At 42.0% G+C, this 23,040-nt stretch overlaps 1 protein-coding gene across 8 annotated transcripts in view; it reads right to left on the minus strand.

The window, feature by feature from the left end:
- The window catches only part of pald1a (phosphatase domain containing paladin 1a), a 96,773-nt gene that overhangs the window by 16,790 nt on the left and 56,943 nt on the right, over positions 1 to 23,040 (minus strand). For all 8 annotated transcript variants that reach the window (XM_033611785.2, XM_033611782.2, XM_078163209.1 and 5 more), the window contains one exon: positions 2,180 to 2,335. In XM_033611785.2, coding sequence (XP_033467676.1) covers positions 2,180 to 2,335 — 156 coding nt within the window. The remainder of the gene's footprint in view (positions 1 to 2,179; positions 2,336 to 23,040) is intronic.

Below are 23,040 nucleotides of genomic sequence, written 5' to 3' on the forward strand. Positions count from 1 at the left end.
ACTGAACGTGTCCTGTCAACCTGCCAAACAGCTTATTTTTTTTACATCATGTGAGTTTGACATATTGCAACATACATTTTAATTGCAGTGTGTGTGTGTGTGTGTGTGTGTGTGTGTGTGTGTGTTGGGTACCACTTACAGGCTACTCATTTGTTTGGAATGCACATAAATTCTCCACTTTACTGTAGGGGCACAGCTGGCCAAACGATTAATGTACCAACAAAAACACAGAGCCGAGACATTATGAAGTTCAGTGTGTGAAGAACCAGGCCACAATAGAACCAGAACCAGCTTGTAAATTCCTACAGGAAAATCCAAATGAAACTCTGGTAACCGCTTCACAATGTGCACAAACTGTTAGTGTGAAAAAAAAAAGAAAAGCAAAAAGAAACTGTTCCTTTTTCTGCTGTTTTTCCTCCGCCCGGCGATTGACACTTGGAATTGTGGGGATTTAAAGTTCTGTTCACCTGCCACAGCTTTAATGAAACTGTGATTATCACTGAGTCTGACACGTTTCAGGAGCAAATGACAAAGTGACAAATTGTTTTTCTTGTCCCCTGACTTATTCAATACAAGTGCAGCTTTTCTGATATTTTGTCGAGGGCAATTCAAGAAAAAACTTATCACCAGCAGCCTTTACATGACATTTCTCATCTGAACTTTAACCAGTTATTTTAGAGATGCAATAAAAGGCACACTGTTATTTATGAACAATTTCAGGCCATTTCTGTCCCAGTTTTTTGAACACATGACTCATTTTAGAGTTGACCGACATTCAGCTTCGTTGTTCATCGTTGTTTGACGTGCAGTGTACAGGGGGGAGCGATCATGACAGGATCAACTGTTCCCAACCGGCCGTTGATTTTGGTCGGCAGTTGTCAGGCTCTAGCACAGTTAAAGCAGAGCCACATGTCAATTCCCCAAGATCAGTGCCTTTTTTCTCACTCAGCCAATTGTACAGTGTAGCTCATACCCAGCTAGTTTGTTGGTGCTACTCATTTGCTAACTTGGGTGTGTGTGCCTGCGTGTGAGACAGAGACAGAGGAAAAAAGGGAGACTGAAGAACCAAACCACAGCAACATCCCGACACCCCAGTGTGTGATTTTAGACAGCATGCTGGCATCCCAGAAGCAATAGAGTTGTGATGGGCGTGACATATATCACAACAGTGTCGGCCTCTAGTGTAAAATATGACATACCTGTCAGTGACGCTTTATAAACAATAACAATGGAATGACATGCTAGTAACAGTCATTTAGCGTCTCTGTTATATGACAGCTGATATTGTCCTCTTTTCAGAGGATAAGGAGCTTCAGGATTTCTTTTTCCCCCCAATTTGCAGACCTTTCCGCTAATGTTCTTCTTCTTTGAGTTAGCTGCTAACTGCTACTAACTGCTTTTGAATCTCCTGTTGGTATGTAACACATATAACACACTGTTATATAGTCATACCCGTCCAGTTCATGATCCCATCCTGCCGGCTGTACCTTTTACGCACATATAGATTCAGCGCTGTTACCTCCGCTGCAAGCTTAAAGGCCAGACAACTCTTTCCCCCAGTTCCGTTTTTACAAAGAACGGTGAGGCGAAATCATGTTGCAAAATTCCCGGCTTGAACAGGCTGTGTAAAAGGGGTCTGAGAGAGAAAGGAATCAAGATCGGACTGACCCCTTTTGGGAGACACTGACTTTAAGGCTTGTTTTGGAACATCTAGCTACATTATTGTGAACCGTACCTCTGCTAGCAAACAAACTTCTACCTTCCCTGTAGCCTCTGAGCTTTCAAACAGATCTTTATTGACAACTGCCAGCAACCAGAACAGTCCACAGGGGGCGAAGGACCGTTTTATTGTCAATCTACAAGAACAGTGTAAGCTCTCAGGTCATGGCTTGACGAGTGGACTTCACAATGTGAGCACATAAATTGTGAGCATTGGATTTACGGAGTTGGAAATAAGCAACAACATTTCTAAAATGGGCTCAAATTGTACAGTGTATGCCCAGCTTTAGTTATCAATCATCATCTCTGCTTGTTCTGTGACTATTTTATTTACTACAGTGTCATAAAAGGGTATTCAGATTCATATGCTGGATATATACTGCATGTGGTTATCAAGGTGAGACAGAATAGAGGGAACACAGATAGAGAATAGAGACATAGACTACAGAGCGTCCTGTACCTGTTCCATCCAGAGAGTGAAGGAGCGCTGCCACGAGTCTTTCTTCTCTAGATGCAGGTATGTGTTGAAGAGGATGAGGTAAATGTAGCGCTCCAGGTACTGCAGGCTCCTCAGCAGCAGCTGCTGACACTCCTTCTCTGTCTTGCCACTTTTGATCTAAGAGATTTAAAGAAAGAAAGAAAGTTCTATTGGTGGCAGAACAAAACTTTAAGTTCGGTTAAAAAGGCCTTTAGTGGCCTTTTTGTGCCGATATGAGTAGGTTGTGATTATAAAACGGCTCTATCTCATCATGTACCAGCTATGTTTTTTGAATTTCATCATGAAATCTCCATTTGATTAAAGGCTTTTTATTCTTTGCCTTGGAGACTACCTTGGTCCTTTATTCTTTTTTGTTTCCTACTTTGCTACACTTGTATGGACTCCCAAGGCTTTTTGCTTTTTTCCCCCTCACAGCAACAAAGTCATCAGTAGCTTAAGTGTTGTCTTTAATTGCCTCCTGCATGTAGGCTGTGTTTGCACAATGTTCAACCTGCCTTGATGGAGGCACAGTGTTTTAATGTCTATTACCTGTTTACTTTCATTTCACTTAATTGAAGCTGAAAGCACTCAGGGCACAGATGTTCACCAAGGCTACACAAGTTTTACAATGCTATGGTACATATATTATCTGATATATTGTATATTAGATCTTTTTTAATGTATTTACAATTTTATCAGCATTAAAAAATATGACAAACAGTCAAGGGGAACATGTGCCGAATTTGTTCCACTTAATTTAAGTTAACAGTAATTTACAGGAAAATCACAAAATGGTGATTCCTGGTTCCAAACTAAAAATGTATCACTCTCCAAACACTTCACTGACATTTGCTGATCCTATTAATGGATGAACATTTATCCACAAATTCAGTATGAGGTTATGCCAAATTAACACCTATATGCTGCCATCCACTTCTATTAAATGTGAGCAGAGGAGCGAATTAAATATTAATTTCTGGTGGCAAAGAAGATTTGCGTCTTTTCATCACGTGGAGTTCAACTTTGGTGAATTCTAATCAATGAAGTCGCAGCCTCAACCAATAGCAAAAAAAGTATGTGTGGAGGAGACACTGATTGTTGCCGTGTCTAACCTGCTGATATTGTATGATATCGGCAATGAAAAATACAAACTGCCCCACATGAGACGATGCTGCCTGGCTGGCATTGAGTCGAGAGACAGACGTGGACTGTATGAAAATGGAAAATGTATCAATTAGCAAGCTAGCTTGCTACGTCTGTCAAATCAGGCTCTTGCCACAATCAGCATGAATGTCACCTTAGCAGGCGACGGTCACCCGCCTGCATTCGCTCATGTGTGACCGTGTCCAGAGGCAAATTCACCGACACAGCACAGCCACATTCACATGTCATATTAGCCGTCATGCAGGAAGCGATAAACAAGCAAATTTCCTCTTATTTCCTCGCTAATTACTGAGACGCATCTGTGGTAATCCGATTGGCATCACATTTAAAACTGTATCTAAAAAAACAATCAGCCATGCGCCTCTAATTTATGATAAATTGGGATTCATCATTCAGCACACCTGGGTAAGAGCAGATTTGGATGGCTAAGAATGTTTGTTGCTTCTGGAGTTGACTTCTCTTATTTTTTCTCGACAGAAAACTAAGAGAAAATGTAAGAGAAATTCAAGAGAATGTTGCTTCATTACACACACAATCAACCACATTATTCCTCTTTTATTCTTATGTCAATTACACAGTGAAAATCAGCATGCATGGTGACCTGGATGATCAATCAGACATATTCTCAGCTTATATAACATCCTCAGTCCTGCAGTCCCCCCCCCCCCCACCTACATGGACATTATTTCCACTTAGTGCCGGCATCACATTATTTATCTTGGCCTCCCTCAGGTCATCAGCTCCACCACCAGACGGTCTGTGCCCTCTAAAGTGCAGACACAGTAGTAAACACATACTGTGAGGCACTTATCAACAGCTTTCACTAATCTGGGACATTACACACAAAAAACAAGACAGAAAGAGGGGAGGCTCTTAGTGACTAGATCACACAAGGCATGGCATGTTATAGAAAATAAGAAATATTTTCCACAGTAACTGATTTTGATAGATAGACCAATAGATCGAACCTTTTTCTACCTCTAAGCTGTTATGCTACTTATCATTCTGGATTGTTTTGGTGTGAGTTGCTGAGTGTTGGAGATATCGGCCATTACGACGTCTGCCTACTCTTGAATATAATGGAACTATCTGACACTCAGCTAGTGGTGCTCAAAGTGCCAGAACAATACATTAAAAAACTCAACAGCAATGTCTCTTTCCAGAAATGATGACCTAGGTGCTCAATATAATCCACAGACCTTGTTGTGAGCAGTTTCATGTAGAACTAATTTCTTTCTATTGAACAACATCCGCAAATGGTATTACAATGCAGAAGGAAGTGTGCATCTACTGCCATCTCACCTAGCACCACTGAGCTAGCAAACGTTAAGGTGCGGACACACCAAACCGACATCAAAGAACCAGCAGCGACGAAAGCCAACTGTTGCATCGTCTACGTCGTCTCACGTCGCCTTGTGTCAGTTGCATTTGAACACACTACACGGACTACATCCGACGGCCAAGTAGCACGTACGTTCTGCGCCTGTGTGAGAGAGAGCGGAGTGACAGAGTGGTACATCCTGACAGCCGAGGTGTTACCTATCTGTGCAGCCGAGCACCGCAGCACCTCCACGGACTATTACATTCAGATGGTCCCGGTGTTTCCTCCGCAGGCTCCACTTCACTCAGCTGCCTGATAAACTTGCTGCTTCTTCCCACTTTAACCTGGATAACACACCAGGGCTCGGTGCCCCGGCTGTATCCAAACGGAGAGCCGAGGCTAGCTCAGAGACTAGCGGAGGTTAACTGGCTGTGCGTCCCTCCGTCATGCTGTGGCTAGCCACTCCGAGCTAGCCCCGGCTCTCCGGTTGGATCCAAACGGGAAGATAGCGGAGGTTAACTGGCTGTGCTTCCCTCCGGTCATGCTGTGGCTAACGCTCCTAGCTAGCTCCGGTTTGTTATTCAGGTTAAAGTGGGAAGAAGCAGCTGGTCTGTGGGCAGCTGAGTGAAGTGGAGCCTGATTAGGAAGCACCAGTTAGCCCCGGTTTCACTACAGGCAGATTCACTCGCTACAGGGGCAAGCGAATAAAACCTAAACAGCCAATCAGAGTGATCTCTTTCACCGACTAGCTCCGCCGCCGTTTCAGCATGCTCTATCGGCCAAAAAGCCGCCGCCGCTGACACCGAAGGGCCGACGGTGCTGGACACACCGCAAAAACTAGGCCAACAGACGCTCACTGACGGCCCGACTTTGGTCGACGGCCGAGTGTCGGCTTGGTGTGTCAGGGCCTTTACAGCTCAGCCAAGGAGGACGCCATTAATGTTTACATCTCACACTGTCAGAAGGCTCTAGTCCAGGGGTGTCAAACATACTGCCTGGGCTACCCGGACCTTAGTTTAATACAGTCTAGGTTGATAAATAGCACTATACGTAAGAGAACAAAATGTATTTTGGATTTTAGGGTGAACTGTCCCTTTAATATCCATATGGACTCAAACATACAGTCTAGGTGCCAAAGAACCAAAACAGTGAGCTATAAGAAACTCAAAGCTGCATAAAAATGGAGAGGTGTGTTTTACTGCGTCATCTGATTCAGTGTTAACATTAAAAAATCGTAGCGAAATGCAGGTTAACTTGAGCATAGGTATGAATTTAAAGTTGTTACGATGAATTACATAAATCCTGCTCCTTTATGACTGTACTTAGCTTGTACCAGATAACAGAACCACCTGTTAGCTCAGCCCTTAAAATACCTTCCAGCACCTTGTGATTTAAACTACGTGGGTGATCACGGTTTTGACAAGCAAGGTGAAAAAAAGTAATTGCGTCTAGACAACTTCAAGCTGTGCGTGATATGACAGATAGAGTCCTCTGTCATACTCTTTCATCTCCTCTAAGCTGCTGAAGGAACCCATCGGCAGATAGCTGTTTTGACATTTGGAAGGAGTTCAGTCGCTAAGCCGTGTACCAAAACTGTCACCTTGGTATTCACAACAGCTGTTTACACCCTCAAGTCTCCAAACCCCCTTAAACTCCACTGTTTTATCAGTAAACACTATAGTTACATGGTTATTGTGATGATAATTACTAAATAATTCATTCTCATGGTAAAACCCTGTAGTCAGAGACACTAGAGGCGTGCAGTTATCCAAAGTATGAGATGCTCCTGTAATCCATTTGATTGTTATTCAAGAGATGAGATAATAGCACTCTCGCAGGACTCATTCAATGTCTACAGGAGATAAAGGAAACAGACCTTGCAAGCCAAACATGGAGACAAGATCATTAAAAATGCATCAAATGTCAACTTGTAATAAATATTACATGCATAAATACTTTTTTGCTCATGTGACATAGCAGCCACTTCTCACAGGGTACTGCTGGTAATTGGGGTTGCTCTTCAATTACAGGCTTCGAGCACGCAGACAGGCTTTCATCAGTGTGGCGAGTCGAGTTTTTCCCTTTTTCGCTTTCCTTCTTTTTTTCCTCCATGATTGTAAGAGCCTTGAGCACTTCAAGGGATCAAGTGAAAACGGCTGCCATCCAGCTGTGTGGCAGAGTGTGAGGGGTGTGCAGGATTGGATAATATGTCAATTGGGGTTAAGAGAAAGTAACAAGGAGGGATGAGGTGTAGCGCAGCTTGATGGACTGTCAGCAGTGTGTTGTCTGCGTCGCAACGAGTGTTCCGACTGCCTGACTGGCTTTGATTTGATGGATGTAACAGTTTATCTGCTCACAGTTTCAAGCAAATCAGGGGAGCATATTAGAGACAATGAGGGGGCTGCACAGAAAATAAATGACAGTTTGCCTAGTAGGTGGGCTAGCACTCAGGGTAATTTGAAATGTGCACAGTGCACCATAATACCATCATTCCAGAGACGAATGACGCAACAGAGAGAGAGGGGGAATGAGTGGGGTTTCCTGTCCATTCCCAAACAGCCCAGTTTTCCAAGCATCTGCAGCAGAACGGAGGAGAAACTACACCTATGCAAACAATGGATGTGCTGTCTGTTGTCTATCAACCCAGGACGCAGAGGGAGAAAGAAAGCACACACACGCCTTTCTTTCTCTAATCTTTCTCAGTTAACGTTGACTGCAGTGGCAGAGCACGTGGTGAACCCGATCACCCTGTGCGCCCTGCTACCCCAGGGGGCTTTCGGCAGTTCATCTCTTAGCCTGGAAATCCACAGTGCCAAAGCTTGGCAGCTATCTGTGCACATACCGAGCTCATAACAGACGCACACACATGCTTGGATCAGTTTGAAAAGATTACATAATTCACACCTCTACAATGTGCAGAACCCCGATTCTATGGCTGCCATCTGTCTGTCTGCATCGACTGAGCCATATGTGCAGCCTCTCGTGCATTCTCAGAAATTCCTTGAGAAAGAAATGCTGGGGAAGATGTGGTGAAGAAACAGGGTAAATTTCTTCCATTCCATGTGAAAGAGACTCGCCATGAAAAAGTCTAGAAAATATTGTATTACTTGCCATGCTGAGATGAGAAGCTAAATACTTTCTGATTCTACGGTCGGAACAATTTCATAGTAGATAAAGGAGGAAATATTCAACTGAGAAAAAAGGGAACTACAGCATCCTCTCATCTCTCCTGGACCTGTCAGAACAAATGATGTGGCTGGTCATGCCCTGTTTGCTATCAAAGGTGAAAGCCATTGTTCAGTCTGCCGCTGAGGTGAGATGATGAATGTCCTCGGCCTCTGCTCTGCCCTGAGTGAGATGGGAAGCCGGCCGAACACAGAGTCCAAGCATGCGGTTTAACTGAGCAGAGCTCTGAGCAAGGACGATGTGAAAGTGACAAAATTGGTCAAGAAAAAGTTAACGCTATCACTGCAGAGACACAAAGGAGAGCGGGGACAGCATTCTGTTAAGTATTAGTTTAGCTTAGCAAAAAAGACTGAAAGCGGGGGAAACAGCAAGCCTGGATTCAGTATTTTTCCTGCAAATTAGTAAGGAAGACAGCATCAGGTTGTACGGTCACTAAACTAAGCCAGGGCTCTGTCCTAGGTCCCCTGTTATTTATTATCTACCTCCTACCTCTTGGCCATGTCTTCAGAAAATCTGGCATTCAATTCCACTGCTATGCTGATGACACCCAGCTCTATCTATCCACTAGACCTTCTTCCACTCTGCCCCCCCGCTTCCCTTTCTGACTGCTTATTGGATATAAAATCTTGGCTTTCATGCAACTTCCTCAAACCTTAACAGTGATAAAATTGAAGTTCTTCTTGTGGGTACTAAATCTACTTTGGCTAAACCGCACAGTTTCACTCTAACCATTGACATCTCCAAAGTCCTTCCATCCTCTCAGGTTGAGAGTCAGGGTATCATCCTGGATAGCATGCTGTCCTTTGAGGCCCACATTAATAATGTTACTCATTCTGCATACTTTCATCTATGAAATATTAATCGTCTTCACCCACCACTTACACCCTCAAAGCGCTGCTATCCTCATTCATTCTTTGGTTACATCTCATATTGATAACTGGAATTCTGTCCTCTTTGGTCTCCCTCTCAAGTGTCCTCATAAACTCTAGTTGCCCGTATCATTACGAGAACCCCTTCCATAGATCATATCACTCAGGTTCTCCAGCAACTTTACAGGCTTCCTGTTATATACCTCATCAATTTCAAGATTCTGCTTCTCACCTTTAAGGCCCTTCATAATCAAGCCCCTTCCTACCTGTCCGAACTCCCTCATATCTACACACGCTCCTGTACTCTTAGATTCTCTTTTGCAATCCAACTCACCTGCTGTCTGCTGTGTAACAGGAGGCCCAACCTATTACTATTCCTCATACTTCTTCTTCTTATTCTCCTTCTTCCGTATCGATATATTGGCACGCTTCTTGTCCCACAGCATTACCAACACATTCACAAAGCATACACTAAAATATGCGGAATGACTGAGAATAGTGTGTTATGACTTTTTTCAGAGATTCGCCGAGCGGTTTCTACGAAATTCACAAATAACATCATAAAAATTACCATTAGAAGGAAGGGCAGATCATCGAGAAAACATTGAGAAAACAACGTGAAAACAGCAAAAATCACTCCTTTTTGAAGTCACAACAAATCGCCATTCTTTCATGTAGAAAAATGATTCAAAGTTTGGGCAATAAATATAGTAAATGTGTACATGTACTCAGTAGCAGTGGTGGTAGTAGGCACCCGTAAAAATTTCTTGTGAAATTTTCTAGTTTTATACCTAATATTTATAATCACTATTTTTGTTTAGTCATTTAGTGCTTAGCAATGACCAGTGTTCACTCAACTGCCATTTTTTTTTAGTACAAACTGCAAGCCTGTGTTTAATAATGTGTAAGACACAAAACAACTACATTGGAAATGTGGCTGCTAAAGGACAGATGCTTCAAGGGGGTTCACGTTGTTAATTTCAATGCATTGAACTACACTGGATTTAAGCTTCATTCATTCTCCCTAATTAACGTCATCCTTTTTGAAGGTAGAGGAGCTTCAGGCAATCAAAGCTTTATTTCTGTGAAATAATTTCTTTTCATGAAACTAAACAGATGTTTTTGTATCATTAAAAAAGAAATGTACTCAGTATCTGTTTAGTGAGTGATGCATTTCTACCCCGGGCAACTCTTTCAGTCTCTGCCACTGAATTCAAACACGTCAGCCCAAGTTCAGACAAAAGTTCACAATAATCCCCGGATAAGCGTCACAGCCTGCAGGCTGCAGGTGTAGGTGTATTAAAGATAAACACCACCCACTTATGAGACACACTGCCTGACCCGTGCCCGTCTCTTGTGTAAACAGGGATACAGAGTGTCATAAGGTTTGGTTTAAGAGGGAGGGTTCCACATGTTGAGAAATCACAAGTCCTGGGTCGACAGGTCAGCCTGTTGACAAATCAGCACACACGCTCAAAGACCAGGTAACAACGACAAGTGCCTCGTATTTACAGTCTAAAATAACCACCAACGCTCTCCCTACACACACACAGACACACAGACTGACACTGACGATGATTCAGTAAATTAACAGCACCACCTATTCAGCGATTGACTGACATCCTGGATTTTTCAAGATATTTTTTTGGGCATTTTTGCCTTTATAGATAGGACAGTTAAGCGTGAAGGGGGGGCGAGAGAGAGTAATGACATGCAGCAAAGGCCACACCCGGGCCGCTGCGGCAACAGCCTTGTACATGGGGCGCCGGCTCCATCCACTAAGCCACCGATGCCCCGGCACCACAGATTTCTGTCCCTGACTGACAGTGAATCTTTCAGAAGCTGTTTTCCATATCAGCAACAAGCACTGACATATCCCATTGATCAGTTTGTCATCTCGCCTCTAACGCTAAAAGGCAGTAATAAAAACATCAGATGGTTAGGAGAGAAAATCACTGGATATATCAGGTGTTTTTATTCTTATATATTCGCTGGTACATCATGAAGTGAGTGGCCAGTTACGGCCCAGACCACTCGGCCATCGTATTGTGTTGTTGGGACGGTCCACAGCCCGTAGTGTTTGTGGTGTGCTGGGCACCATTTGCATTACTCCACTGTTACTGGCATCAATTCAGCCAGCTCAGATTTTTCTGGGTTACAAACTACTGCCTCAAGAAAATGAATTACTAAAGTAAAATTTGTATTTTAATATTGTTTCATGACATTTTATTTGAGTTTTCTCCACTTTCCACACTTTCCACATTTTCACCCTTTTTTCATTATGACTCCAAAAGTCTACTGTTTCCACCCGGACATCAACACAGCTACACCAAATGTCGCTTCCTTACATTGCATGATTTGAAAAGGACTACTCACGCCTCGTCCTCCTTTGTGAGAGAGAGACGGAGGGAGAAATGGAGAGTACTAAATGAGAAATAAAAAACTGTAAGATGTTTTCCTGTTTCTTGCGTTAGGTTTTAGAGGAGCACGCATTTTGTAAAATGTGCTACGTCAATTTTTCACTTGAACACAGGGGCTACACGGTGCTATGAAATGAATGAGTGAACACTAATGAATAGTTTAAACAAGACAGGGGAATTATTCTGTATTCTTTCCTGAGAATTAGAGGTAAAATTAAAAGTTTTTAACGGACCTCCTGCATTGGTTTCTAAATCCTCCCTACGTAAGAGGTCTCAAGGTTGGCAAGTATGCCCATGGTACCTCTCCACTCTCTAAAGTCCCTGTAGCACTGGACAAAAAACCCCAAACACTCACATCTGGCTTTTGTCTTTAGTGTGAAAGGTTACAATCAGAGTTCAGTCCCAGGACAAATAAGTCCACAGCAGTCAGGTGTATTTATCAGCTCAAGCTCCGATCGACAGTGATGGAAACGCTTCTACAACTCTGTCATCTCAGCCACAAATTCCATCCATGTCCCACTGCTGGGAGACATTTGCCTTCAGGGCTTTTTAACTAGAAAGGGATTCCTTGGTTAAGGTTAAGAAAAAAACATATTTTGGTTTTAATGAAAAGATTTCTGCAAGGGAAACTTCTCACGTGTGCTCGAATATTGTTCCAAATTAGTCTGCAGAGAGTCTGAAAGAGGTAGGTAACTGATATAAAAAAGAAGTAATCATCATTTTAGCTAACCTCCATGCTGCTTTCCATGTGATGTTTTACAGAAAGAATTAAGTATGGCTCATCTATATAGAAAAGTAGTGTATGGTTTTTGGAAGGAGCACCACAGTTTAATCCCTGATTGGTGGCAGGTAAGTGTTGGACCTTTCCTTGGGCTCATGAGGCTGAGGACTGAACTGAGAGGTACACATTATAGAGAGGTCCGTCTGCTTGACATATGGTGCCAATTACCAGCTGATGAGGTTTGCCGAGGTAAAAAGGCCAATCCGTATTGGCCCTTCCCACCCACGTTTGCACAAGCAGCCATTCATCAGATTCTGCAAGACCACCTCCCACCCAAATCCTAAACCAAACCCCGACCTGTCTAGAGTGGACAGGCAGCCTACACATGGCTCCTCCACTCAATGTACAGACAGCTCAAAGTCAAGTATACAAGCTGGTTTTCAGGTAGGTTCATTACAAACCAGGGCTCAACTGCGACTTCTGGAACTACTTTCCATCCTGGATGACTTTTTGTTGCCAAATCTAACAGATGACATTTTATTAGCTTATATTCTATACAGTGTCTGTGGGTCTTTGTCTTACAAGGACACACAAGCGCACGTACACATGGATTTCACAATTGACTCATCTTCATTAAGATGCATGACTCTGGCTTTTCCTCTAATACTATGACTGAAAAAGGTTAATGATCTGTACAATTCCTATTTCAGAACATCTCAGACTCTCCTCTGCTCATCAGATTCAGCTGTATACTGTCAAACTTGGCGAAACTTCCAATAAGTCTAAGCCTTACTTTGACTCAGTTGCACTTAAAGAGGTATTTTCCTGCTGGAAAGATGGCCTTTTAATAAAACTAAGCTTCCTGTGCACAAGAAAGACGCAGATACTTTTGTAATTGGTATTACATGACCAGAGAAAAGCCACAACTACTAGAATTCACTGTGTCACACCTGACCAATAAATGCTCCTGCTGATGGGTGACATGATGTGTAGTTGTCCACTTGTTCAGCAGACAGTATGCTACCTACTTCCTGTTTCCAAACTTTCACTGTTACAGCTAAAAATGCCACTTAGATATGTTTCTGAAGAAAACTGAGGTGAGAAAGAACTTGATCAGCACCGCCTGGTTTTACCGTTTGATCAAATTCTGATCTAAGTTTGAGAGAGAAAGGGGCAGGTCTGACTCTTGATCTGCTTTGATACTCTATGTGTCTATGTGGTGGTGGCATGGGTGGCAGGCAATATGAAAATGCAATAGTACAGCAACAACCCAGGAGAGCCAGCAAAACTCCACTGGAAGACATCAATTGGAATCAAGGAATTTCTGGAGAAAGGTAACTGACTGTTGAGTCTCAATCCTAGGTCGTCAAATACACCCTGGGTTGGTGGTTCAGTCCGACTACCAACCCAAACTGCAGGTATCTGACACCTAGAATCACATACTGCACCTTGAAGTCAAGCTATAGTTCAAGCTGAATGTTCAAAAGCTGCAAGTAGTAACATGCACTGTTACGTAAAGAAAGCTATAATTAGCATCTGAAGCTGCATGTTTAACAGTAATTGGATCTTAAAAGTGCCCTGTGGTGTTTTCTTGTAAACAAGTAATGTCTACATTTGCGGTTACTCGCCAGAACTCATTGTGTGTATCCTTGAGCAACATGCCAAATGCAGTTTATCCCTCATGATACATCTGAAAAGCCAATTATTTGCACATTTTAAAGCCAGTATTGTTTACATTCATGTTTACTAGCTTGCAGGTTTCTTCTTTTGTACCATTGTTGGCCTATTACTATACGTTTCTTGGCACATGACATCCACCTGTAGATCAATGGCATCATGTGACACCATTGTCAGGCTGTGTATTGTGGTGGTGTATCCATGGTGCACTTGGTCAAAAACTCAACAGGATGCCTTTAACCTGCTAAAACTTTTGAACATTTAGCATGATATAATGTTGATATCCCTTTGCATTTTAGCTTGTTTGAATGCTAGCGTGCTATAATGACCATGTTTGGATGGTGAACGTGTTAAACAAGGGAAATAGAAATACAAACTATCGATAACAGAGTTGGACAGGATGGCCCCTTTAACTAAGAATTCCTGGCATCATTGTGCAATTGATTTATTTATGCAGTATATATATATATTTACTTTAATGCTGTGAACACTGTGCCCACATGGAATCAGGTAGATGGAAAACACTTTCCAGACGACAAGGGGAAAAACAAACAGTCCAACAAAATGCCGGTCCGATAAAATGACACATGCATGACAGTATTATGCAAGGGTGATACTGTATTGTTAATAAAGAATGGGAAAACCTACTTATGTCCAGTAACTGTCCAGATCACTCATGGTTTCTCTTTTCGTGAAGAAGCTACGTAACATCCAGTTGTTTTTTCCGTCGCAGAGGATGGCAAAAAGTTAAAATATTTCAACTCTCAATAGCAATGCGGTCTACCATTAATGTTGCCAGTATTCTCTGCTGGCCTTTCATAATTTTACCATCCTACTCGTCCACTAATATGTTATCTGGTTTGCCGTCTACTATCTCCCTAACTCCATGTGAACACAGCATTAACCTTTCCCAGCAATTAAATTATTCGCCAGCATACATGTAGCCATGTCACTCCAAAACCAAAAAAGACATAGGGAGACAAACCAGCAAGAAAAACAGTGAACAAGCTAGCGAAAAAATCACTGACAAAGATGGGATGTCTGGCTCTGAGGACACACTCCCTGCTAAAATTGTAAACTAGAAAACTTCATTGGTGGAAATCAAACAGTCATTTTCGGCAATTGAGGAGAAATTGATTTCGGGACATCGTTAATAATTTGCTTACGCAAATTAGTGCTTAATTTGTATCCTGAAATTACTAAATTTTGAAATGTGCAACAAATGATAACAATAACCCACAGACCATCCTGCAATGGGATCACTCCACAACTAAAAGCAATGTTGGCCAAGGGCGTAACATGGAGGGGACCCTTCCGTACTTCCTATCGCCCTACGTCCAGCCCCCTAATCCAGAACACACCAGTCCTCAAACTTGACCTTCACCACTATCTAAACTACACATCTATAAAGTTTCGTGACTACATCTTGTACCGTGTGACGCTACCATTTTGATGTTGTCACAGCCGGTAATTACTTCCCATTTTTGATGTGAGCATGAAAAGAATCACTGATTTTTCCTCATGTTCTGGGAGCTGCAAGATAAAAAACAATATCAACCTACGTCACCTACATCTGGATAATAATACAGATTACCACAGACCACTTCTACCAGCCTTTTTAACACTGAGTCTTCAAACACATCAAAAGAGACCTCAGTGCCTGCAAACAAAGCTGCTGCAGGGGGAAAAATATGCTTTCTACAAATGCTCTCGTCTTTAATGCAACTTCAAATTTGCTCATTTACAGCATTTTTCACAGCAGGCAACTCGGTTTCAGTGGAGCTGTTACCTCCTGCTGTTTGATATGAATTATTGAATCTCAGCTCTTTTTGTCATCTCTCCACCTTTGTTTGTTTGTTTTTTAGACATGTGAAAGCTCCTTCGTGTTTTATCTACTTCTATAAAGCTGGATTTTATATGTCTGTTTTTGCTTCTGATAGTGCTATTTAGAGCTTTGGCATCCTCATCAACATCCCCCAGATGCTGAAACATCTAAGAAGCATATGAACATATTTCCTATATATTCCTCCATGAACCTAACCAGCATATGTATGGTTTTTTTTTTTTACATGCACTGTAGTTTTATGAAGACCATCCACCCACCCAGTCTGCTGCCTGCCAGCTTGGCCAGTAGCAAAGCAATCTAAGTTATATATCATCTGGCTTCAAGCTGCAGAGCTGATCTTTATGGATCAAGATGGTGCCCAAAACTCCTTTTTTAAAAGGGAACAGAGGAGCCATGTAGCAGCCAATGAGAGGAGGGGACGGAGATGCCTTTATGTTAATGGTTTCTACAGATTCCAATCCTCTGTCTGTCTTTTTCCAGTCGCTCAGCCACACTACGCTGATTAAATCACAAAGTCGAGGTTGAGGTGGATTTTAGGGGCAAGCTGTGTCAATCTGCATACTGTGTATTCAGATCTGCCATCAGCCGGTTCATCTGCTGAGCCAAGGGCTTGAAAATGAATGTGAAAATGTAGCTTGGTTAAGACTCAGGGCTCAGATGCTTTCTCATGACATCACGAGCAAAGTCTTGTGGATTATGATCTCTAGCAGAATATATTTAACCTCCCTTTCATATCTGGAGTGGATTTTTAACAGCAAAGGATCAAACAGAAAGTGTCCAACGCAAAAATAAGCCTCAGAAATAACCATAAACATGGCGAACTGAGGAGGGAATGCACTGGATAATCAACGGTCAATAGGCGTTTGACTAGAAAAGGCCAATTTCTCGAGCAGAAATACATCACGTGTCTGGTGAGCAGAGATTACAAAAGCCACAGGAGGAGACAGGGCTCATCAACTTAGCCTACACAGAGACTGGAATATCTGCCCACATTAACCACACGCATTATGGTACATTCTGTACGTGCACATGCCTGGCAACAGAGCCCATGGAGACTCCCACTGTGAATCAATCATTTACTGAGCTATCAAAATATCTTGTGCATGCAAACCCAAATACTGGGGCATTAAAATGGTATGTCTGCGAGCTACAGCTAATCAGATATTCTACATTTCAAAACCCACTAGAGTTCGTCTAATCAAATTTGTACACTTGGCCACAAATGGCATTTTGTATTGATGCTGTGGGTTAATAGAAAGCAAATGTATTGATGGTTGGCTTTTATTCTCCTGAAAGGGTCACAAGCTGCTGTGAAAGGCATGTGGTTTGTTAATTGCCACACTACAGCCCGGGAAATTTCTGAGATAACTAGGGATGCATTTTCATTGAATTTGGTAGAGGCACTCATGGATCCCGGCGGGTAAAACCTTAAAGGGGCAATAAGCTGAAATTCATCATTTCTAGATTGAAGGAATTAAAAAATCGCTATGTGAAGAACTAGATGTGTAATTTCATCTGGAGTATAGCATGACGTCACACACCCTCTCTCTGTGTTGATCTCCAGCTCCTTGTTAACAAGCCAGTCCGGCTGCGTGTTCATGTATGTTCATGTGAATCGCCGCCTCCTCCCTCATCTCGGAGCCCTTGGCCCTCCCTCCCTATAAAAGGCTACAGCCAGTGAGCAATGGCAGCGTGTATTTTCGAAGCGAAATGGCGGAGAGCAGAACGAAATGTTCACCTGAAGACGACCAGGATCCGACATTACCTCTAAAGAAACAACGGTCGTTGACGAAGAAGTTGTCAGATAAAGAAAGGGACAGAACCCGGATTAACATTGGCCTTGCATTTCCAAGGTGGAGAGCACTGCGAGAGCTAAAGGGGCTACAATTTGACTCGGCGCTAGCTCTTCTTCTCCTGGGCAGGTAACGTTAAGTAACAACATAAAGTCAAATGTCTGTTTTAATTAGTGTTACAGTAACGTTAGGCACATGTTGCTATGTCAATTCAATTAAATTTAATGTTACAGTCGTAGCATGGGTTAATGTCTGGAGCTTGAGTCATTAGCGGCTCGGTCCCAGCAATGGGTCAGGCGTTACGGGTGTGTTAGGTGAGTAGCCTGGCAGCAGAGGTAGAGGAAGGTGTGGCTCATGACGCACTTTGTTTTGGTCTACAGGCAGTGCACAACAGCAAACCTAGCGGTGAAACGATTTCGCTTATTTATGTTCTTTTGTATTTGTTTTTTGTTTGTTATGCTTCAGTTTGTTTGGGTCTGGTTCCAACACCAGTCTTGTGCTGTGTCATGTTTTATTTGGTAGTTTTTCATTTTGCTGCCTTCTATAGCAATTTTAAAAAGACCTAAAGAAACTGATGAGTCCACCAAGTGCCATAAAGCGGCCAAAATTTTTACTTGTCTATCACTTCAGTCCTAAACCAATAACCCAAGTCACACCAGTGTTGTCTGGACTTTGAAATTATTGGCAACATGAAATCCCAACACCCTACCAGGAACAGATGAACAGGCTACAATGCTATCTGTCTATATGCTAACATGCTAAAACATTACATGGTAAATGTTAGCATGCTAACTATGTCAACACGTGATGTCTCACTTTTTGCACAAATTCTATTAAATGATATGATATGTAACAAGCGTGCGCTACCAACGTAATGTTTTAAGTATTTCAAGCTAACTGGATGTTAAACTGTTATGTATGTTAACAAATCTGACGTGATCCTAGCATGTCATGTATCACACTTGGGCAGAAGCCTTTTGCATCTTGAGGTAGGGAGTCGGTGGTAAGGTTTAGGCAACAAAAGTAATTGGGTTGGGTTAGGATAACATTTTGGTTTGATGACTTACATGAGTAATGACTGACTAATGATGGTCAACGACCCACGTGACTAGCAACTAACTGACCTGACTAACAACTGACATGACAAAAATCTCAGTGTGGACTTTAAAGCCCTGTTTCCACCAAACACTTAAGGTATGGTACCTTTAGAACCAAAAGTATCCCTTCAGACATGGTACCTAAACCCTAGGTGAGGATTAGAATATATGCAGTTCACAAAACCCAGTCGAAATTAATATATACAAACGCTTTAAGATCCACTCATCACTAAAAGTGTATGTCATATAAGAACTAAGTAATGGTCAAAGTTGCCACAGTGTGTTGATTGATTCAAGTCATCAACTCACGCATTGAGTAACATTACAAGTTAACGTTCCACCTTTAAAGTTGCTGGCAGTCAGCCCAGCGAATTGTTATATTTTTCTCAGACAGCAAAACATCCTTTCATTTTATAGTTAGTTTACTAATAAAACTCCCCACGGTATGAACAGTGGTTACATGAGCCTCAAAACCAGCCACAGCTCAGCCCTGAGCAGAGTGACCGTCCTCTATTGACCAATCAACGGACTGCAGTGTTCACAGCTCCACCTTTTAGTACCAGATCTGTGTGCTAGGTACCCCAACAGAGGGGGGACCAAAAATGGTGACGGTACAGAACGGTTCCATTGGTACCATCCACAACTTTTCATAGTGGGAACAGAAAGAAAACAAACTCAACTGAGCTGTACCGTACTGCTTGGTGGGAACGGGGCTTAAGTTTGACATGGGACACAAACACCAGTTTCTTTGTCAAAGTCCTGTGTTTGTTTGATCCACCTGCCCTAAACTGACTTTTTGCGCTCCGTATGCTATGTCCGTTGCTCTGAGTGTCTCATAATGATGCGGACGGGGTACATGTAGTTGGTTGAAAGCCTGGTGCGTCTCATACAGATGCTAAAGGGTGTATTGTCCATACCTGATGCTGACGGTCACTGACCAAGCAGCATTTTTTGACGCCCTGGGAGTGACAACAGGCTGATAAATCTCAAATAAAACCTTTACTCTTGTGCTACTCTGATGATCAGACAGAACTGACACACTGTTTTTGCATTATTGTTCAGTCTGACATGTTTATATTCACAATTTTCTGTTTGGCTGTCATTGGTGGTCCACTCTTTTATTGGTTAGAGGCAGTTAATGTCACACTTGTCATGTCGATCCAAGATATATGCCAATTTAAGTGCTGAGTGTTAAGTCTGTAATTCTTTTGTGCCAATTTTCTGGCTCTTGCGGTAAGGATTATGTACCCACTCTTAATACCCCCTACAAAGTTCTAATTGACTCGACTGTGTTTTTCCAACCATGGTGAACAACACACTAGATGTCTTTGAATCACTAAAACAAATCAGACATGTGGGCGACGAATGAAAGGTCTGGAACCTGGCTTTGCCCTGTTAGTCATATGGATCTAGACTAGCAAAGTTGTCTGTGTATTTTTACTCATCCAAGATTTTGTTTTATGTTGAGCAGTGGTCATTATATCCTCACAGAGCTGCTGGCGTGGCATAGACTTTTATTACTTTCTTCTATCTTCGGTCTGATCCCTGACTATGCCAGTCAAACTGTGAGTCATAGAAAAAGCAACACATGGATTTCACCACCTGAGCACCTGTCAATCTGTGGAATGCGTTCAGGCCATAAACCTATTTTATGTTCACCAGCGTTTAAATGGCAGCACGCATCAAATCTGTGTCATTATGGTGATTACTTCCGAGAATGACAGGATGCGGAAAGTTTGTCATACAGTATTGTGAGCCGTCTCTGTGGGAGATAAAAGCAGATTCAATAAGGCTGCTCAGAGTGTTCCTTATAGACTGTGTAAGTTGTTGGCACTTAGTAGTTATGGCATCGTTAACACTGGACTCATCTGTTGCTCAACTGTCCTCACGTTCCAAACACAGCTTCCCTGCTGCGGCATTGTGAAAGTGCAACTCAACCAAGTCACGACTCCTGCATATCCCACATGGTTGGCATTTAGGTGACTTCGCCACTGGGATTGTATTCCTGTAGGTATTTATTCAGTGCCAGTAGCTAGCTAGTGTGAAAGCTTAGACAAAAAAGATGGACCTTTTCCTGGTGAAATGATTTGGGGCTTAACAGGATCCGTCAGATACCATGACCACAGCTACTGGGGGCATGCTTTAACACTCATGCATGGTTTTGGAGGGTATTTATTCCTGGTCTGTGGGCTTGGGGGAATGACAGGTTTAGTGTGTGGGGGCAGGAAATGGCAACCCCTCTGTGCAGTGCTCAGCGAGGTCTGAAGCGCTGTCCTGGGGCCAGTGGTTAAGATGGGGGCTGGGGACATGAGGGAGGTCAGGGCAAAGGGCAGGCCAGGGCAGTTCAGATATTCAGGGCAAAAAGGGAATAGGTTAGGAGGAAAAGCACGCTGCTTTCTAAAGCAGTCAGCATGTAGAGAATGAGGCAGAGCACAAGAGCGTGACGCCTCGCAGGGAAAGTGTGAAGTAAACACACAACAGAGGACTTTGGCAGTGACTGCGGCATCATGAATGTAAAATTAAACCACGATTAGCCTGTTAGGTCTAATGAATGAAAAACGTAATGAGGCAAGACAATTAAACACTAATTAAAAGAAATTATGTATTGAGTCATCTAGTTAATTTTAACATTGCAGATTAAGGTTTTACAGATTGTGTATTTATAATAATGATCCAATAATAAAACACTGTTAGTATAACACTGACAAGGGCAATCTGTTGCTAAATAGTACTATTATTTTTCACTCTTTGAGTACATATTGTTAATGCGCTTCTATTTATTATGAATGCAGGACTTTCACTTGTTTAGGAGTATTGTTACATTGATGTATTGTCACTTTTATATTCCAAATTTGATACGGGTCATGTTAACAGCATATTATGGTCAAATATTCAGAATAAGGCATGGATTGGTCTTCCAAATGAAGCATTATCTGACTAACACAAGTGGGATACGCTCATGTTATTTGGGTTTTAGGAGCATTCTTTGGACATGTATTCAGTGCATTCCAAATGTGCAACTCAACTGGGGGTTTTACTGCAGTCAGCTCTTTGTGTTGTCATGTATGAGTTGTACATAATTCAATTAGCCAACAGTTTTAAAGGCTTTGAGGTAGAGATACATGCCCAAAAGAATAGCCCACGTTTCTGGTTGTAAGGAGAAACACAGCAACTTTTTAACTTTATGACAGACTTGGAAATCAGCAGGTTTTTTGGATATGCCAAATTTCACAGCAACGGCCTTTTCAAGAAGGTGGTTGAAGGAATGAAAGAGGCTGTGTTGGCACAGTTGAACAAGTCCACCAATGATGGCAAACTTTTTAAAAATACAATGGCACAAGCAGCTCCAGTTGTTTCACTCTTCTGACATGATAAACTATATGTTCGGGCACGATAATCTGAGTTTGCACAGCTGCGTATAAATAAAAAATATAAATATTAACATAATATTCACTTTCATTAGGATTTTTTTTTTTTTTTTTTTTTCAGAACGGGGCCAAAACCGCAGTATTTTGTGCATGTCAACTTGGTTACTGACTTTTATGATGTTTTTGGCTTAACAAACTTTTAAAATAATATATTCCTAAAAAAGAGTCTCTTGTTTTTTAAAGAACAAAAATAAATAAATAAATCTTTCTCTTGCAAATTTAAAATGTATCATCATAACCAACAAAATCCACTGCTACTTTGTTGACCAGTAGCTAATTGTGGCTCATGCTATCTAATATTATCTGACTTTTTGACTCCTCCCTACTCCTCTCTTCTGCTGTTATAATAGCTTAGCATTTTAGCTAAATGCTAACAGTAGTTTAACATCTGCCCTGCGTTCCAAATCGCATACTTCTACTATATACTTTTAGTATGTACTGCAGCTGCCCTTAAAAAGTATGTAGCGTAGTATGCAGTATGCATGCAGTACGCATACTATTGGGACACACGACATCCGCCATCACATCCACCCTGAACTCCGACCCTCTTGCTCACCTCCGCCGCCGTCCGTAGCGCCACATTTGAATATTTTGTTTTGTTGTACTTCAGAGATGCAGCCAATCTCCTCTCGTCGAGCCCGCCAGAGTCGTGCATACCGTCGGAGGTGCCGGAGAGCTCTGTTGCTGTTATGTCGTAATATATGTTGTTGTTTCTAATAAACTGATGTGTTCACGTAAACAGTTCCAAGCCTATTATTAGTGACCTGTCTATTGAACTAGTCACCAGTAGGCACATTAACCCCCTTCACACATAGCTCTCTGTTGCTGGCAGATGTTTGATGTTAAATATATTTACAGCTATGCAGCTGCTGGCACTATATTCTGTCTGCACGTGAAGCAGCCTTACATTCACATTACTTTTATTTGTAGTGTAACATACTTGCACATTCTTACTACATTACTTAATATGTATTTGACTTTTACTATTTATATATTTACTAGTTTATACAGCTCATACCTGGCCCATAGTGTATTCATATTTAGTCATATGCATTCATTATTTATACCACACTTACCCCACTGCCTATACTGGTAGAATCTTCTATATTGTAGTCATAGTTGAACCCTAACACTGATTATACTATAATCACAATAAAGTTGAATGTTGTAACTGTGTTCTTGCAAAACTGTATGATATGTGACAATATATAATCAGATCATTGCAGTCCTAATATGTAGTGTCTTAGTATCTCAAATTAAATAAACCATGTATGAAAGGAAGTGTGGGCGTTGGTTGTACACGCAGCTCAGTCAGTGTGAC

This window comes from Epinephelus lanceolatus, chromosome 21 (assembly GCF_041903045.1).
Source record: "Epinephelus lanceolatus isolate andai-2023 chromosome 21, ASM4190304v1, whole genome shotgun sequence".
Classification (NCBI taxonomy): Eukaryota; Metazoa; Chordata; class Actinopteri; order Perciformes; family Serranidae; genus Epinephelus; species Epinephelus lanceolatus.